The sequence below is a fragment of the Zootoca vivipara genome, chromosome 14 (assembly GCF_963506605.1).
Source record: "Zootoca vivipara chromosome 14, rZooViv1.1, whole genome shotgun sequence".
Taxonomy (NCBI): domain Eukaryota; kingdom Metazoa; phylum Chordata; class Lepidosauria; order Squamata; family Lacertidae; genus Zootoca; species Zootoca vivipara.
Window position 1 is genome coordinate 41,089,206 of NC_083289.1, and position 20,356 is coordinate 41,109,561.

Here is a 20,356-nt window from a genome sequence, read left to right on the forward strand (position 1 = left end):
TCGCCTGTCGTTAAATTCAAGTTGGGGAATTGAAGGGATCTGGCAACTTTGCACGACAAAACTGCTTAAGCCAAGAAAAATGGGGGTGGACTTTTTGCAGTAAGTGATTTGGGGGGGGGGACCACTGGAAAAGCAGGATAGCAATTGCTTGACATTGTGGTACCTCCCCTGCAAATGAATCAGAATCGATGCTCCATAAAGAGCAGACGTCATGCAACCTCTCGAGCGAATTTTGTGCAAACAAATCAGGCCTAATGCTCAATAAGCAGGTCGTGTGGAAACGAGATGAGAGACACAGGAAAAAGCTCAGTTGCGTTTTGTCCTTCCACTTCTCCCAAGCTTTGCTGGAGGGTTGCGTGACTGGGAACCTCTTGCAAACAGACACTTAAGAACGCCCCATTTACAGATATTTTCAATGTTGTAGTCTTGAAATATTAAGCACTGCGCTGTCAAAGCCGTTAACTCTGACGGTAGATTCCCACAGGTACAAGCAGCAGTTAACCTAGAATTCTGGAACGACTTTTCCTGCAAAACTGTCTCATGCTTGAACCACCCTCTTTAGTGAGTTGAAGAGAAAGGCTGTGTACTCACCATAGATTTGAAGCACATTCACCATGCCGAAGAATCCTGGGAACCACAGTTCACACCTCACAGAGCTACAATTCCCAGCAACTTCAGCAAACTACAATCCCCAGTATTCTCAGAGGGGTGTGTGCTTTAAATCAGGCATCCCCAAACTGCGGCCCTACAGATGTTTTGGCCTACAATTCCCATGATCCCTAGCTAACAGGACCAGTGGTCGGGGAGGATGGGAATTGTAGTCCAAAACATCTGGAGGGCCGAAGTTTGGGGATGCCTGCTTTAAATCTATGGCGTGCATGCAGCCAAAGCAAAAGCCAATTACGAGAGAGCATGATTTGTTTCACCTTAGCAATGGGGCTGGCTTGCTGGACGCATCTATTTGTGCCTCGTATAGCTAAACACATTCCTACCCCAAAAACACACACACACACACACCCCAACCTATTTATGTATTTTAAAGCCTGAGGTTTTAAAAGACAGGGAGGCAACAGGTCGAAAGGAATTGCACAACAAATGGGGAAAAGGAAAAGGAACAAAGGCAGCAACTGCTCTGAATTTGGAAAGCGGGTTGCTCAAGCACACTCACGGCCAATTAGCATCTCGGCAGGCCACTTGGTTCAGAAGGCAGACGGATGGCGTGCAAGACCTGCAAGACCGGCAGCCAAAAGAGCAAGGGAGAGACGGCACATGTGCCAAGAGTTGGCACTCTACCACTTCTCACAATCATAGTCAAATTTCTCTCTCTCTGCCCCCCCCCCGCCTCCACCGGAAAAATTGTTTCGATTGTCCAACATTAATCCTGTAAAGAAATGGAGCAGAGGGAAGCAGGCTTGAGTTGACAAATGGAGACCACAGCCTAATTTGGAATGAATGCAGGGAGATTGCTTATTTTCCATCTTTTCCTTTGTTTTGTTTTAGATGAGCTTTTTGCATGTTGCAGAACTGGGGGAATGAATCAGCGTTGTTTTCTGAGAGCAGACAGGGCTGACAGACTCTTATGAAAAGCCTTTTCGCTTTTCAGGGAAGACCACCTAGTTGCTATATAGACATAATAATCAAGAGGGGGGTTGGGGAGGTGTTTGTAAGAAGCTGGTGCCTTTTTCACAGCATAACACTGCTAGTACAGACCAGAGGCCTATCTGAGCCACCCCTTTGTTTGGTTATCTGTTTCGACATACGGACTACTTATATGTTTAAATTAAGATGAGTGGATTATTGTTATTGTTCACGTGAGCTGATATTGCTTCTCTCTGTTACATATGAAAGTGTGTGTATATGTAGGTACACACACACACACACACACACACACACACACACACACACACACACACAAGCCCTGCTTCCCAGCAACTGTATCATCCTGCCTAAGATCGAGAGTTTATAGCCATCAATACTAGTAAGAATACAAGAAACATTAAGATGAGCCTGTTGGATCAGGCCAATGGTTCTCTCAATGGTCAACCAGATGGTTGTAGTAAACCACTGAAAAACTTCTCCATGAGCACGTCTAGCCCTCAAAGCTGCTGGCCATCATGTGCCAGTTATTTCCATACCACAAAATACAAACCTTAACTGTGCATTTTGCAATTATATGCTAATCAGCCCCATTGTGTGACTCTGTTTCCATTCAAAGAAGTGTTTTTTAATTTCCAAATTTTGGATATAGCACTCTCCCTCCCTCTGACGTTTCCAAAGCACACAGGGCTGTTGAGAGCACATTGCCAGAAGCAAGCCTGGTCTGATTGTGCGCATTCAGCTTTTTAATGTCTACCTGAACAGCAGTATACAAATATCTTAATAAATCAATCCTCTTGCAGCCCAATGGCTTGCCAATGGCACAGTGGCAGAAGACCCCACCACCACTACCCAAGGTGAAAATGAAGAGTATTGGAAGCAGAGTAATGTGCAGACTGTACTCCAACTCAAGAAATGGAAAGGTACATTGAACTGAAATTCAGGAGGAGCAGAATACAGGGCAAAGCGAACCCACAGGACAATACAGAAGCAACTGGGTAAATTCACTCATCTCTCAAATGGGGATTTGGATAGGAGCCTATAAACCAAGGGACTGCCATTCTGCAAACACAAAAGACCTACTCCCTGTTGCTTGTATCTAGTCCAAACCTCTGACTATGGAAGTATCTGTTCAAGCCGTACATCCCAACAAAGAGAAGCCCATTAGAAATGACCCCTCACATATGGACCATGGCCAACACTCAGTCTACGGTAATTGCTTACCTATTAAATGCCCATAAATAACTCTGATCCTAAGCCACCTCCACACAGATTGGGCTCCTATTGGGAATGATCATGTATGAGTATTTGTAGAAACATATGCAGCTGCCTCGTACCAGTTCCATCTAACTCAGTATTGCCAGCACTGACTGGCAGCAGCTCTCCAACAGCTTTAGACGGGCGTTTTTCTGAGCCTTACCAGGAGATGCCAGAGATTGAAGCTGAGATTGGAGCCTGCAAAGCACATATTCTGCCACCGAACCTCTGTGACTATCTACTACTGTGCAGGTGCGACTGGAACATGGATCTACACACCCCTTATGATAACAGCAGGAATTTGGCCATGCAGGTGGCAGCACCTGTGCAGCGCAACCCTTTGAATTACTAACGGGGCTTGCCTGGGAACCTGCTTGAGATGAATCATGTGTCAGGCATCCCAAAGCCATGCTGCAAGGATGCTTGCCAATTAAAACGGCGCCTCTGGCCAGGCTTTGTTGGTGCAGCATGGGTGTAACTTTTTGGGTTTCCAAGGATGCCTCACTGCTGCCCAAGTTCTGCTCCTCTTATCTAGGGAGGCCTTTGTAAGCCACATTGCCGTGCCATCTGTAGGAAGTGTAAATATTTAATTACCAGGATGGGGGGGGGGAGGGAAAGAGATTTAAAAATCACATTTATGGAAAAAGGCAGCAGGATGCCACAGAAACTACAGCCATCAACTCATTTTCCAGCCGATAATTACCACGACTGTGCTAAATGAGTCTCTGCAGCCATTTCGCTCCAAGTTTGTGGAAGATTTCACTGCAGGGGCCAAATCAATGCCTATTTTTTACGTCAGCCACATTTTAAAGTCCTTGTCAACATCATGCCCATTCACAACCCCAAGTTTACATGTTTAAAAGATGGTGTAAAAATGAGAACAGGTATTTTACATTCGGGCCTGTTCCACGAGAGATTCACGTTTCAGCAATCAATCAAGCTTTCCACTCCACCCTCTCAGCTCCACCCCTTCAGAGCAGCGGGGGGGGGATGGGACCTGTGGTTCTCCAGATGTCTGCAGATGCCACTATCCCTGACAACCAGCTGTGCTCCCTGGGGCTGATGGAAGCTGGAGTCCATCAATGCAGTTCCTGGCCCCTGTCCCACTGGCAAAAGTGTAAAGGAGCTGCTTCTTGGTGGATTAAAGTGCCCCCACCCCATAAGCTACATTTGACACTTTTGCAGGCTGGGGAGCAGGAAGAGAAATTAAGACACTTAAACTTGGGAGGCATCTCCTCTGGGCAACTGCAGAATATCTGCTAATATTGCCACCCTCCACCTTTATCATAGAATCATAGAGTTGGAAGAGACCACAAGGGCCATCCAGTCCCTGCCAAGCAGGAAACAGTATGGCCAGAGTTCAGGAACAATGTGTTTTATGGGCAATGTTTCTTCAGAGATTCTGTGTCAGTTCACAGTGAGGTTGCACCAAAGAATCCCAGCACATCATTAGTCCCACTCTGTGGAGGGTGGCTTTTTAGGGCTGGGTGTTATATCGATATATTGCCCCAAACCAGTCCATATTGTGATATCGGTTTAATTAATTTTTGACCTGGCAATATACAGGTGAAACTCGAAAAATCAGAATATCGTCAAAAAGTGCATTTGTTTCAGTAATGCAACTTAATAGGTGAAAGCAATATATGAGATAGATGCATGACATGCAAAGCAGGATAAGTCAAGCCTTTATTTGTTGTAATTGTAATTATTTGTCATTAGGCAGCTCAATTATACATGGAATGCAATTAATGAAATGTAATAGCGATGTTTATTTTTGTATTATTGTAACTATTTGTTTTATTACTGTGGAATCTCCAAAAGAAAGCATTTGTAAAAATTAAAATTAAAATAAAAAATAAGTTGCATTACTGAAATAAATGCACTTTTCGACAATATTCTAATTTTCCGAGTTTCACCTGTATGTTGGGGCTGGGCGATATATGATCCAAAATGGGTTTGAAGTCCACATTGTTATATCAATTTCATAATTTTGACGTTGCAATATATCACAAATCGTGGTGTGTATGTGTGCGCTATGCAAAAATCACAATGTGGAAAAAACCGTGAAGCCAGCCGATGCCTCTACAAAGCTCCCTCCTTATTTCAGACATCATTATATATCAGTATATTGCAAAGTTTAGCAGGCGATATATCACAATGTTGAAAACCAGATGGTCGCCCAGCCCTGGTGGCCTTGCTCATATACTGGCAGGAAAAAGGGCAATGAGAACACACTATATTTCATGGAGCTACTATTTCTTCTGGGAATCGTAGAGTGGGAGATGCACTCGATAGGGCAGCTTAATTTGCAAGCACTCATTAGACAAAGCCAAGGACAAGGAACCTGTGGACCTGCAGATGCTTGGGCTAGCCTATCTTCCATCCTCTCAGACCATTGGTTCATCTGATCCCTGCTCTCACACAAGCAAGCAATTCTGTTACAGGGATGAAATTTTGAAGCAATCTGGGCAAATATATATATTTATTTCTGGGAGCCTCGCTACACGGGGTTCTTTTTCTCGCTGGCATGTTCTCTCAGGAGGCTGAGAAAGCTTAAAGTGTTGGTGGAAGGTAAATTAGATCATGCAATGGTGCCTCTAGGAAGAAACAGTGGAGGGGGGTGGGTAGTGCAGGTGGGCAAGGAGAAATTCTCTCACCTCTTAACACTTGTGGCACATGATGTGGAAGCAGGGCTTGTTGCCCGACAAGAGCGAGGGATGTTCCAAACCTCTTTAGAACAGGCTGCTGACTAAAATAGGTATTCCCAGAACCGCTGCAGACAAGAGACTCTCAAATGCACAGTTACTGCCATTCATTATGTGTTTAATAACCAAGGCTTCTTCTGAAAGCCTCTGTGGGCCAAGCCTTCAAGCAGGTGGCTAAATACTTTGCAAGGTCAAGCAAGAGGGTTCAGGGCCCTCGGGAATGAATTAACACACCAAGAGAAAAGGCAACCCCCCCCCCATTTTAGGCACACATTTTCCTTTGTAATAAATAATAAAATAAATAAATAAATAAAAAAGAGGATATTGAACGGAACACACATGCAGCCTTAACCCTGAAGGATGACTTCCTGTCTGGACTAAAGAGCGGGGGGGGGGGGGTCTGAGGAGTTGGCAGCCACTAAAACCTGCTTTCCCGTAAAAACAGCACTCCTGGTAGCGTTTGCACAATTTTAAAAAGGTGTTTTAATGCAGTCAATATTCATCAACAAACAAATGGATGTCAATTCCTGCTCCTGACAGGCAAGAGAGGGTGTGAATTTCAAGTATTTTTATTTATTTTTTCTTATCCAGCTCAGGATTGTTGGCAATTTCAGATCTATAAGAATTTGTCTTGATGGAACTACCAATTGGGATAATCCAAGTGCGTCCATGCAAACTTCATTAGGAAAGGGGAAAGGGGAGGGATACTAGAGAGAGAAAGGTGTGTATGACTTTGAAGTGATTTCTCTTGCATGAAGAGCTGTAGCGGTGGAGGAAATGAGCTAGCCTGCTTCAGCACATTGCATGGTTACAGGGCAATTGCAAAGAGGGGGGTCTTCAATCCCCCTGCCCAACCTACCACACAATCGGCTTTCCCATTCATCACAAGCTACACGCAACGGGATGTATCCGTTGATGGATTCCTTTTAAAAACAAAGCTCGAGTGAGTCTGTTACTCGTTAAGCCAGCCTTCGTCAACCTGGTATCCTCTGCATGCTGGAACACAACTCCCACATGGGATTTGTAGTCCTACAAGATCTGGAGGATACAAAGTTGGGGAAAGGCTGTGTTAACTATGTTAGAAGGGGGGGAGGGAGGGAAAGTAAAACCTACTTTTGCGAGCCTTGACTGAGTGACTGGAAAATTTATATGTTCATATAAAAAAGACAGCCATATGGAGGAGAGGCTCACTGCAGGTGAAAGCCTCGGCAACTATTCCTTTTCCCAAGTTTTTTTAAAAGGTTAACATTGTTTTTCAAAAATCCAGTTAACAACATAATCCGGCCAATGTTAAGGAAACTCCCTTTTTTTGGTTACAACAGTTGAAAGCGAGCAAATCATCCCCCAAACAGGTGAAATTTAAAAGAAACAAATCCACCCCAAAATAATAGGCCTACCGTGTCACTGCTAAATATTGTTCCAAAACAGGGTTCCCTTCACTCTGGTTAATTCTGGGCTTTCCAACAGCAGCAGATGAAACAGAAATCCAAGCTTTTGCTACCTCTGAATGTCTATGCGAGCCAAAGGAACATCTGCCGAACTACCTGGCCAGGCTGCTGCTAAAAAAGACACAGGAAGGACCCCAGGAGAAGAGTGGAAAATCGTATTCAGCTGGAGCTCATTTCTTTGAGCAGAGAAGAAATGGTCACTACTCTGATTTCAAAACCAAGGGCTTGTTTGTAGTTGCTGCTGTTTTAAAACACACCCTCTTATACAGATAGTTACCAGCCAAACAGGGTCGACACTTTTATCCAAGAGTCAAATATATAAAATTAAAGCAGTCTTTTTTTATTCAAGTTGTGTGCGTGTGTGTCTTTTTAAATTATTTCCTTGGAGGGTAAACATTCGGCACTTCTCTCTAGGCTCATGCTCCTGAAAGAAGAAGAAGAAGAACCACCACCACTTTGGCTTTTCAGTCAAGCAAAAGCGCTTTTGCACGGCCATGAAAATACAATCCCTTGTGGATTTGGGGAGTGGGCGGGCAGAGGAATGACTACAACCTTATAACCGAGGTAGTAAAGCTCTTATGCCCTTAACGCACAGCGAGGGATGGCCAGTTTGCAGTCGGAAAGTGGCAATGCCCATTGTACACACAAGTAGCCCATGTGAGAGGAGAATCCCATCACTTAGTGCTATTGGAAAAGGGCTTGCATTAGCATCATCCCTGCAAGGCTGCCTAGTTTGGGCATGGGGAACCTTTACTGCTCCAGATATTGCTAAAATACAGTTCCCATCATCCCTGGCTGTGCTAGAGTTGTAGTTAAACAATATCTAGAGGGCCAAAGGTTCCCCACTCCTGGTTTGTTTTCACCCCTTCACAGTCCATGCTTGGCACCCTGTTGGTGTGATCAGAGCTTATGAGCAAAGCTGCCCCAAATTATGGCAGACTTTTCTTTTTCGTAGGGGGGGGGGGAAGAGAGTAGACGGCAAGAAGTAAAAAAACAACAGCCCTCTCTACCAAACCATGTACTGCTCCCTCTTGCCTGGGACCAAGGGTTCAAAAAAGGTTATTACTGAATTCTCAGCTGACTGGCAGGTACAGAATATTCTTTCAGACAAAAGTAAGCTTTTTTCCTTGCCCATAAAAACCAGGAGCCAAATTAAATGAAGCTAGCCATGCTACAAAAAAAAGGAAAAGATGCTGCTTTCATTGGCTTTCAGAATCTTATTTACCTGGGAATTAAATGCATTTGTAGTTAACAGTTAACACTGTTAATTCATCATGGTATGAATCTTAAAATTATCACAACCTTTTAAAAAAAATTCAACAATGTAAACAGCACTACACACAGTATAGACCTGCTCTGAAATATATACACACACACATATATATGTATGTATATTTGCAGAACTTCAATCTGGCACTGTATAATTTAGCGATGTTAATTTAACCTCACAAAAAGTTTTTGTTTTTTTTAAAGTTGTGCAACCAACATCAATCTGCAACGTTTTATGTTTGAAAAAGAGAGAAAGAAACCATTTAAACTTGCAGCCAGGGGTCTCAAACATTCCAGGGGGCAGGGGGAAAGAAGAAACGAGAGTAACCCAAAATTCAAAAGAAAGTGCCTAAAATATGGATACAGGATTTTAGAGCCCTTTCAAAAATACAAGGCAGAGAAAGGTGTAAAGTAGAAAAATCTGGAGCGTCTGTAAATTCCAGAGGAGTCCGGAGCTTATGGGTAATGAAAGGTTAACAGGTTACGGCTGTTTTCGCTGTGTTAAATGGCACTAAGTATGTTGGTCTATACACAGGCTTGCTGTCTGTGAAGCTGCAACGCATTTGGTGTTCTCCTCCTTCTTCCGCCTTTCCATTTCCCATTCCACAAAGGTATCAAAGAGACTGGGCCAAGCCTCATCTTCACTGTAATTGCTGAGGTCCGGCCCAATGACCTGAGTAAAATTTAGGAACATGTTCCACGTGTCCCGGGAGATTCCCTTAATTCCTGAGGGGTTCTCGTTCAAGAAGTGTAACCACTGGTCCAATATCGGGGGCTTGTTTTGAGTGAAGACTAGTTTCCAAAGGGCAATGGCTATTTCCCGATGCAGCGATCTCTGTCCCTCCTCGGAGTCCAGGCCAAACTGAAAGGTAAAACGGTAGAGATCCTTGAACTTATCTTCTTGTTTGGCTTCATTTAAGAGGCTGGGGAACCGGGCACATATCCCATCGATGCTGTCCGCGTTTATTGCTTTGCAGCCCTCAAAGAACTCCGTCCTAGTCAAGGGGGAAAGAAGCCAGTTAGACCACCTCCTTTTCTTCAGCACCACATGCAAAAACTTCAGGGCTAGTAGTCACAGCTGCTACATGCAACTTCCTTGGATCAGGGGTGAGAACCCCCAAACCAGAACCCAGAGGGAGGAGTTGGGGGGGGGAATCAAGTGGCAAGTAGAACTGCTTCTGCTGGCAAAACGATCAGAAGAGATTTGCATTCCTCCCTTTGATCCCAATTAATTTGTGCTGGGAAAGGGGGAATCGGACAATGGTACTGGAAAGATATTCCAGTTCAAACATTCTGTGAAAACATATGCGTCACTGAGCATCATGTTGCCCCTGAAGGAATTTAAACCCCCTCAGTCCTGCCTGTTGCGCTTATTTCCATTCACACACAGTTTTACTCCGTATGCGAACATGCAAAGACATGATTCCCTCCCCAACACAATCTGAAGCCCAGTGGATCAGTCCATCTTATTTATTTATTTGATTCCTTTCATGAAATCACTGCCTTTAAAATATATTAAGTGATTTGCAGCTAAAACATCAACAATGAAAACAATTCCATACTAAAACACACACACACTCTCTCTCTCTTAAAAACACATACATAAGGTTGTCCCCAAAGGTCCACTCAGTTAAGCATTCTGCTTCCCAAAGCGGGCAGCCAGAAGACTCCAGGAAGCCCACACACAGAGATAGAAGGCAAACAACCTCTCCTGCTGTTAACTAATCTTGGCACTTATGTTCATGCACTGAAAGGTGCCTGAAGCACCAAAGATCTGTAGCTCAGTTCACAGGCTTACCTGGGTGGTGACAGTCCTCGTGGGGTGGGTAAATAGGTAAACTGCACCCCCCCCCAGCACAATACTTCTGCCCTGTATACCTGAAGGAGCGTCTCTGCCCCCATTGTGCAGCCTGGGCACCAAGGTCCAGCTCCAAGGGCCTTCTGGCGGTTCCCTCATTGCAGGAAGTTATAGGGAACCTGGCAGAGAGCCTCCTGCCAGATGTCAGAGATAAACAGACAACTTTCTGTAGGCATCTGAAGGCAGGCCCTGTATTGGGAAGCTTTTAATGTCTGATGCTTTGTTGTGTACTTTTATATTCTGTTGGAAGCTGCCATAATAATAATAATAATAATAATAATAATAATAATAATAATAATAGCAAAAACCTAACAGGTCAGAGTGGGACTCCACTTGGAGGGACCAGTTGCAAAAGTCTTCAAAAAGTTGAGAAAAACAACTCATTTGCACATACTTTTTTTCCAAAAAGAGAAGAATCTGAGAATCATGATTTTTACAACAGCAGGTTTAAATTTTCAAAAACATTTTTTTTTGTAATCCAACTATTTATATAACCTGAAACCATTACCCTAAGAGGCACCCTCTAATGTATAAAAGAGGGGGTGCCTCTTCGAAAAACGACACAGTGTGCATCACCTAAAAGACATGGGGCGTATGGTTTCTGTTAGAATCGTTTTCTCTTATATACAGTTTATGTAGATTCACAATCAATCAGCAAGTTAGCAATCCACCAATATTTATGTATGTCAGGAAATAAATAGTATTCGAACAGGTCACAGCTGCAGGAACTCACCTTGTGAATTTGCACATGGTAGCTGCCTGGAATTTCCATGCCAGGACGAGGACTTTGAATTCGGTTGGGTCGACACAGAGGTCGTTGCAAAAATGCTCCATGCCTTCCTCCAATATGGCATCTTCTCGCTCGTCCTTGTATCTCCTAAATAATTCCTCAGTCCTGTGGAGGGATGATTCCTCCGTGCCAGAAACTGGCTCCTTCTTCGCATCCCCGGAAGAAGAAGGAGGCTGACTAGACTCTACAGAGGCGTCCATTTTCTTTGTCCCATTGACCAGGATGTCCCCGGAGGATTTCCCACCGACGGTGCAGTGCTCCTCCTTGTGAATCGTGCTCCGCTTGCCGTGAGCCTTGCCGCTCGATTCTCGGTCGCCATTTTTGCTGCCAAGAGTGGAAGAAGGATTCTTGCACTTGGTGACGCACTGGCCCATGGTGTCCCACGCCCAGCGGTTAGAGCGGCCCCCTTGCTATCGCACGCCCACGCCGCTGCTGCTTGGTGGGTCTCAGCATGCCATCATTGACGGTGGCACAACCTAGGGGGAAGTGGGTGGAAAAATTGTTTAGAACAGGGGTGCCAACGTGAATAAAAAATTGGTGTGTGTGTGTAAGCCCCACCCTGCATAACTGATCACATGACGCAGTGCACAGACACCAGTTGAATGGCAATGCCCATCAACTTGGAGGGGGGCAGCCTCCTCAAATATTTTATTGAGGGGGCCAAAGATCCCTCAGTCCCTAGGAGTTGGCTCCTATGGTTTAGAAATAACAATAAAACAATGAACAGGGTGGTGATACAATGACTACTGCAAGATCTAAACCACTGAGCCTTTTAGGCTTGCCATTCGTAAGGTTGGCAGTTTGAATCCAACCAACAAAGGTGAGCTCCTGTTGCTCTGTCTCAGCTCCTGCCAACCTAGCAGTTCGAAAGCACGCCAGTCCAAGTAGATAAATAGATACCACAGTGGCGGGAAGGTAAACGGCGTTTCTGTGCGCTCTGGTTTTCGCCATAGTGTCCTGTTGTGCCAGAAGCGGTTTAGTCATGCTGGCCACATGACCCGGAAAGCTTTCTGTGGACAAATGCTGGCTCCCTCGGCCTGAAAGTGAGATAAGCACCGCAACCCCATAGTTGCCTTTGACTGGACTTAACCATCCAGGGGTCCTTTACCTTTGCATGTATGCATCACAGTTGGTGCCACCTTCCAAGCAAGAGAATGGAGGAAATCCCCTAAGATGCTGCTACCACCTGTAGTTTATAGAAATACTTAAATTGAAAGCAACTAACTTTAAACAAGGTGTGTTGCCCAATTAATCAAAGACGCACTTATAGTCAGTTGAATATATAGTCAGTTGCCCAAAATACCTGGAGAAGGATGTTGAGGAGCACTGGAGAAGACAGAACTGGGCTGAACAGTCCCATCCAATATATGACCTCATCCTTTGTTCCCGCTTTGGATACTCTGGCTTGACTCTTATCTCATACACAGTCCCAGATTGCAGTCTCTGAAGGATTCTTGTGCACCCCACCCCCAGTTATGCAATGCAGCCTTGCAGAAGTGCAAAATGTGTTTGGCCAGGCCTGCCCCGACACCACAGGAAGTGGCTGTTTCTGGGGCAGTACTTTGCATGTGATCCCTGCTGAAGCTCTCAAGGCAAGGATTCTAGTGCAGCCTGCAAATTGAAGGCAACCTAGTGTAGCCTAGTGGCTAGGTCACTGAGCTATGGATGGGGAAGTAGGCAGATCTTTCCTCTGCCATGAACTCATCTGGTGATTTTTAGTCTAAGACCCTTTCCTCCCCCCCCCCAACCTATTTTTATAAGGCCACTATAGGGTTGCAATCAGATCGTATATGCAAAGAAGTCTAGAAATCAGAGTTGTCACAAGTAGCCAATTTCTGCCGTTGACTGAATCAATGAAAACAAATATATTCTCCAGGTGTTTGGGGCAACTGGCTGATGGCACATCATCTGGAGGGCACCAGGTACAAGATCTTAGAGAAATAATATCATAGAATCATAGAGTTGGAAGAGACTACAAGGGCTATCCAGGCCAACCCCCTGCCAAACAGGAAACACCATCAAAGGATTCTTGACATATGCCTGTCAAGCCTCTGCTTAAAGACCTCCAAAGAAGGAGACTCCACCACACTCCTTGGTAGCAAATTCCACTGCCGAACATATCATTGCAAAAGGCCCTTACGAAGCGGATTAGGTCCAGGATATCGCAAGGACTGCCTGATTCCTTATACTGCCACCTGACCACCAAAATATATGAAGGGAGTCTTCACTGGTGATCAGCCATGGCTCAGAGGCGCATCTCATGATTTACCAGAAGCCATGCATTCACTGCATGTGATCCCAAGCCAGTGGAACTCCCTCCCAACTGAGATCAGGTAGGCACGTCCTCCTTGCTGAACCTGCATGGTTTATGGCTAGGCACAGTGCTAAGAAATGCTAATGATTCAGAGGTATAGAAATGGCTTAAATTAAATAATTAAATGATTTAATTAAATAATTAAATGCCAACCGCTGCTTTTAATTAGAGATGCCAGGGATTGAACATGGGCCCACTGACCTATGGGCTTCTTCCCAAGGTGATGCTAAACGTCCCCCCCGCAGCCCTGAGAGGGCTCGTCTAGGATCCTGCTGCGCCCCCATTAAGACTGGCATTGTTGCTTTATCGAAGCCCTTTTAAACAGCATGCTTCTGCGAAGCTGTGACCAAGGTTGTTGGTTCGCAAATTCTATGTGATTCTGCTTGCCTCTCGAGGAGGCAGGACAGGTAGCATGAGAAACATCATGCCCGCGCAATAAAAACTGCTTACAGAAACTCCCCTTGTGCCAGCCCAATATGCTTCAAATCTGCCAGGAAAAAAACACATGCGTGGATTCAGCACAGTCTCCACATTTATTGTGGGCGTACCTAAATGATCCCCCACCGCCCCACAGGTCTCTACATTTGGAAGCACCATTTAAACTGTGTGACGCCACATTCCCTCACCTCTGCACCTAGAAAGCAGCTGTGGCTTCTCCCAGTGGCCGACTGGCAAGAGGTAATCAAAGGAAATTCCTAAAATTCTTACTGTAACACAGGGTTACAAAGAGGTCGATTCATGCGCTGAATTTGCCGAGACAGATGACTCTGACCCAGAATCTTTTTCAGGAAGCTATTTAAAAACCATAAATGCATTTTAATAGCTAAGCATCCAAGGAGCTTTACGATACCCACAGTTTGCATCAAGCTACTGCCAAGTTTGGATTCTTGGCTCCATTTGCTGCACTTTCTCTTCCACCACTCTCCAAAGTTTGGATTTTACAGTGGAAATCTAAAGGCCCGCGTCCCCCACCCCCCAAAAAACCCCCATGCTGGAGCAATGTGCCTGGGGAAATGGGGGTGGGGTGGGGGAAGTATAAGAAGTGATATTCCAGCAATATAAAAAGGCTATGATGGCGACAGAACGACTTGCCTTCTGTGGGATAAATCAGAGGCATGTTGCCCACCCTGATCCAATCCCATAAAAACTGCTAAGTTATCATTAAAAAGGACATGGAGTATTGAGGCTGGATGAGATGGCAGATGGTTCTAATCATGGCTCAAAGCTAGACTAAACTGCGTTCTGTGCAGAGTTGTCTTTAACGGCTCTTGGAAGCACAGCAGCCCGCCTCATAAGGGATGCTGTGCCAGTGGGCCAGATAATGCACATCGCTGCTCTCTTCCAACTGGAGTGAGTGCTCAAACCTGGTTTTATCTTGGAGGCTGCCAGCTCCTCTACACCATCTTTACAAAACTTTCAGCTCTGCCAGGGCAACCTCCCCGGCACACTCCATGAATACGCCAAATTTATGTAACAAGAGAATGCTGCAAAAGGTATCTGCCTTTCCAGGGGAAGATATGCTTACGATGCAAGTTTTTGTCATAAAAAGGGCTGGAAATACTTTCTGGTTTAAAGCAGACCTCTGATGAGTACGGTTTTTAAAGGCAAGCATTTATAAATCATCCATACTTTATGGGGAAAGATGGGTGGGTTTTGAGGAAAGTTATTTGGAAGCGATGTTTCACCGAACAACTTGCCAAGGGTGGGTGGGCCCAATGCTGGTTAACATTGTCATAATCTGACTTTGAGGGTGCTCAGACCTCCCAAGTCTGTACCGATAATTTTTCATTCGAAAAAGAACTTTTGAGGTAGGATTCTCAGGGAAATGTACTTGCCAGCCAATTCCAAGCATTTCCCCGCTGGGTTCAGTTCATTAAAGAGAGATCAATACTTTCAACAGTACTTGCAAGATCGAACTTTTGCTGCTCTTAGAAAAGCTTTCATTTCCAAACAATGCCTTCAGCCTATTTGGAGGGAAAGTATAAAAGGATTCCCTATGCACAGCGGATGTGTGTTTGTGGTAACCCGGTCAGTAATCACACAGTCCAAAGTTGGAGCGAATGATGTCCCACCCTTCAAAAAGGTATTTCAGGAGCATTTGAAGATGTTTCCTCTTCCATCTTCCTTTAAAACATTTAACATTGTTAGTCACCATAATAAACATATCATTTTACTGATTAACTGCATTCTTCAGAGATCTGGAGAAAACTTGTCTGAAGTTTGATGCTGCTTGATGCTTTCAAGATTCCCCTCTCTGGATATAGATACACACAGACACACACTCAACACTTTGTATTAGAACAGAGCTTTCCAAACTGTGTGTCGCGGCATGGTAGTGTGTTGGCTGCAATGTGTTGGTGTGTCGTGTGAACGCTCCCTGCACTCTTCCCGGGGCTGGAAAGGGGTTAGTTTAGCCTCTGGTTTGCTAGTAAAACTGATTTACTGTGTCACGTGAAATGATGCATGTCCAAAACACGTGTCACAAACATGTAAAGTTTGGAAAGCTCTGTATTGGAACTTTCAGGTGTTCAGAGCAATCGAGTTTTTATCCTTATAACATTTTTTCAGCCCAGGGTCTGTATCCTTCCTGAGGTCACATGCCAATGGTGGGCAGAGAAGAACAAAGTGCAATTTGCCTCAGGGCAAGATTTGAACCAGGGACCTTTTGATCCATAGCTCAGCCTTAGCTACTATGTTAGCTGTTCTATGAAAGTAACATATGACAATTGGTGACGGGGACCAGCACTATTATTCAGCAGCAGTGTATCTCAGTATCTCGATGGTGGTGGCTGTTTCTTTTTTATCTCAAGTCTCTTCTAAATTTATGCTACCTCCTTTCCAACCCAGCCCTGAGCACCTGTTGAGAAGAGGCCCTCAAATTCGCCAACCTGGCCCAAGGTGCAGTCCCAGAGGATGAAACATCCTTGCATATAGCTGCCTGCTGTTGCAGCACATGAGCAAAAATCTGAGGAGGCCTAGGACGAAGATACCAGAGCCACCGCCTCCCTTACGCACCTCTGTGATGCATGATCAGATCAGCATCCGAGGCCCTGCTCCATGTCCCTCCATCTTCTGAAATTCAACAGGTGGTATGAGAGACGGGGCCTTCTCGGCTGTGGCACCCTTCTTGCAGAATGCCATTCCTCCTAGGGAGGCCCACCTGGCCCCATCATGGCGTAACCCTTCCACACCACACGTTGAAGACCTGCCTCCATAAGAGGGCTTTTAAAGATCAGGAAACTGGGACTGTTGGTGAATCGATAATGGTTGCTATTGTTTTGTGGTTTGAAAATGTCAGTAGTGCATTTGCTTCAGACTTCTTCTGCTCACTGCCTGGAATCTCTTTTCTAATAGAAAGGCAGAATCAAAACAACACACACAAATCCCACAGCAGCAGCAGAAAGGGAGTAGAACAAGACATCTCTGTTCTGGCTTTTAAAAAAGCCATACACACACAGAAGCACCATTAGAACAAAGCAGTGGCTCTTCCCACAATAGGATGGGATGAGGAGGCCAGTGGGAGGTGGGATGGTTATGAAGAGCCTAATTTAGATGCATGACACGTTATCCTTAGCTGGCAGAATTGTGTGTGTATATGCACAGACAGACACACACACTAGAAGGAGAGAGAAATGATGCCAGAAGGTCCCAGCAATGCAAGAATTAGGTGTGTCCCATTACTATGTAGAGCATGAATGCAAACAAGAGCCAGGCAAGAGAGTTGGAAAGATGAAATCCGAGTGGATGTGACCCACCCCCAGCTGGCGATGAATTGGCAAATGAAGATGAGCAGGATGCATCAGTATGTTTCAAGAGGGCCAATTACTTCTTCTTCTTCTTCTTCTTCTTCTTCTTCTTCTTCTTCTTCTTCTTCTTCTTCTTCTTCTTCTTCTTCTTCTTCTTCTTCTTCTTCTTCTTCTTCTTCTCCTCTTAAGTTGCTGTACCTAGCTAGCCATTCATTGTCTCTATCGAGCCCTGAATCCAACAGCGTCAAATCTGCAACCAAACCCCACTAGAGGCAAGCTGGGAAATATTTATTGGCTGAAGGAGGATGGGCTTTCAAAGTCTGCTCCCTAATGCCCAGGGCTCCCCCTCATTGGCTTCCTAGCAGGTCTGCAGGACAGCACCTGAATGACTTAACGTGATGGGAGCCTAAACTCTTGTCTTGCTTGCAAATGCAAATTCAAATTCAGACAACCTCTCTCATCACAGGGTGCATGGGGCAAGTGGGAAAAGGGTAATTGTCTAGCCCATTGGTCTTCCACTGGTGGGTCAGAGCTCACTAGTGGGTCACAGCCTGATCCAAGGTGGGTTATTACAGGAGTACTACCAACATGCAAATATATGACAAAAGGTTAGGAAATGAGTTCCTATATGCATGTTTGGATTAAAAGTGGGTACTGGGTCAGAAAAGGTTGAAGACTACTGACCCTACTAACCTGACCAAATGCAAGAAGGAAGCAGACACTGATTACAATTAAATATTACTCACAAAAAAACATTCCTACACTTATGCTCATGAAAGATTTGCTGTCCCTCGCGGACAGAACTAAAAAGAACCTAGGGCTATATCCAATTCTGTTAAGAGTAGACCCACTGAAATTAATGAACCTTCATTAGTCATGCCCATTTATTTCAACCTGCCTATTCAAAGTAGGACAAGCATATTGCACTTTTAATTTTTATAGGCAGAGTAGAGAACCACAATTTGTTGGAATAGATTTTCAGTAGGGAGGAACAAGAGGCTAAGAGAGACTTGCCCAAGGCCATAAAATGAGTTCAGAGAGAGAGAGAGGGAGGGAGAGAGCACATTTGCTTCTGACACTCACATGAAGTTTGCTGTTTGAGCAGCAAAGGCTACTGCAAAACAGGTTACAGGATATTCTTCACCCTCCAGCTCTCTATAGGGCCAGCCCAAGGGTGCCTGCCAGCCAGATTACCAAAGTTCAACCGGAAACAGGAATTGCCCATTGAATTTCATTAAGACTGTCCACACTTTGGGCGAGGCATAAACCCTAGGTTCTTAGCTTTAAGTCTAACGTACTGTTTTACTCGGTTAGACCAGAACTCATTTACACAGAGGAAAACTGCCAAACAACACATTAAAAAAACCATCATTGACATAGAATCATAGAGTTGGAAGGGACCCAAGGGTCATCTAGTCCAGGCATAGGCAACCTTGGCTCTCCAGATGTTTTGGAACTACAACTCCCATGATCCCTAGCTAACAGGGCCAGTGGTCAGGGATCATGGGAGTTGTAGTTCCAAAACATCTGGAGAGCCAAGGTTGCCTATGCCTTATCTAGTCCAACCCCCTGCAAGGCAGGAATCTCAGCTAAAGCATCCATGACAAGATGACCATCCAACCTCTGCTTTAAAAGCACCAATGAAGGAAAGAGTCCACAACCTCCCGAGGGAGTCAAGGCTCAGATGTTCAAGGCTCAGATTAATTTTACGGGATCGCATTTCTACCCAGATCCCTTGAAAAAGCTAAGTTTGAGGGCTTTCTCTCTCTATATGTAGGATGGTGGTGATTAGCAGAGGGGGCGTGTGACCAGAGGGGATGGCACCCATCACACTCATTCAAAAACCCAATGTGCATACAGACCTAGAAAAAGTTGGTGAAGGGAAAACGCACAAAGTCAGACACATTTGGGGGATGGGGAGAGAGATGAGGGCTTGAGGAGGATGAAACTTATTTTAATCCTTTAGCATTGTGTGTCATTAAACCCACAAACTAAACAGAAGCTCTGTGCAGATTTGCATAAAGCTCATTTCAAAGTGTTTATTGCTTGTGGCCACAGGCAACTGCACAAAGACAGTAAGATTCATTACATTGGCTTTTCCTCCCCTTACTCTCTCATAACACTGAAACTCGAGGACATCCAATAAAGCTGAATTCAGGAAAGGCAAAAGGAAGTACTTCTTCACAGGGCGCAAAGCTAAACTATGGAATAAGCTCTCACAAGAGATAGAGATGGCCAGTTTGGATGGCTTTAAACCTGCCTTTAGCTGCAATTCTGAAGTGATCCTGCAGTGAACCCAAATACCAGGAGAATGTAAGGGGCATGATTCCATCACTGTTGAGGTTTCAAAAGGTGCTTCCATTTCTGACACACAGTTGGCTTTCTGCTTAAGTCTGATTATAGCACCTCCTCCTTAAGAGGTCAATCAATCCTCTTAAAATCATCATCATCAGCAGCAGCAGTTTTAATCAAGACTCCAGTTCCCCTGGTTGAAGGAACCAAACATTAGTAAGCTTACATTTGTCCCACCAGGGGTGGGACTCTGCACAAGTTGGAGCCACAGCTCTTTCCCCCTGTCTGTTGCTCTCCTAGTTGCAGGAAGCTAGACAGAGAACCAAGGAGAGTTTGGTTGATGTGCTGCCCCCCCCTTTGCGTCTTTCTTAAAATTCACAACTGAAAAGAAGATTATAAGAGACAAAAGATTGTATCTATGAAAAGCAGTAGGGACCACAGCTTAGTGGTAGAATACGTCCCTTTGCAAAAAGGCTTGATCCTGGTTACACCAGTTAAAGGATCTCAGCAGCAGGTGCTGGGAAAGATCACTGGCCAGGACCCTGGAGAGCTACTGCCAGGCAGAACAGAGAATTCTGGGCTAGATTGTCCAATAGTTTTGTGGATAATTCCTGTCCCTTTTCTTATAAATCAGGAGAGTGATACACATTTTCCATCCAGCAGGCATTTGGCCTGTGTTATTTATGGAGGTAAATAAGCCAGCCGGGACAGAATTACACAACCGCAGATAATAGAATCGGAAAGTTGAAAGGCAGTTTCCAATATACCATATTCACTCGAGTCTAATGAGCATCTCTTTTTTTGCCAAATTATGCTGCAAAAAGTTGGGTGCGCATTAGATGGTACATTAAAAAGGTAAAGGGGCCCCTGACCATTAGGTCCAGTCGTGACCGACTCTGGGGTTGCGGCACTCATCTTGCGTTATTGGCCGAGGGAGCCGGCGTACAGCTTCCAGGTCATGTGGCCAGCATGACTGAGCCGCTTCTGGCAAACCAGAGCAGCACACGGAAACGCCGTTTACCTTCCCGCTGTAGGGGCACTTTGGCGTGCTTTCGAACTGCTAGGTTGGCAGGAGCTGGGA

At 45.0% G+C, this 20,356-nt stretch overlaps 1 protein-coding gene across 3 annotated transcripts in view; it reads right to left on the bottom strand.

Annotated features, from left to right (window-relative positions):
* Positions 1–5,655: 5,655 nt before the first annotated feature.
* DCUN1D3 (defective in cullin neddylation 1 domain containing 3) overlaps positions 5,656–20,356 on the bottom strand; it is a 37,988-nt gene continuing 23,287 nt past the window's right edge. For all 3 annotated transcript variants that reach the window (XM_035131538.2, XM_035131539.2, XM_035131541.2), the window contains exons 4-5: positions 10,867–11,399; positions 5,656–9,270 (exon numbers count right to left, since the gene is read on the bottom strand). In XM_035131538.2, coding sequence (XP_034987429.1) covers positions 8,787–9,270; positions 10,867–11,297 — 915 coding nt within the window. In that variant the 5' untranslated portion in view covers positions 11,298–11,399 and the 3' untranslated portion in view covers positions 5,656–8,786. The remainder of the gene's footprint in view (positions 9,271–10,866; positions 11,400–20,356) is intronic.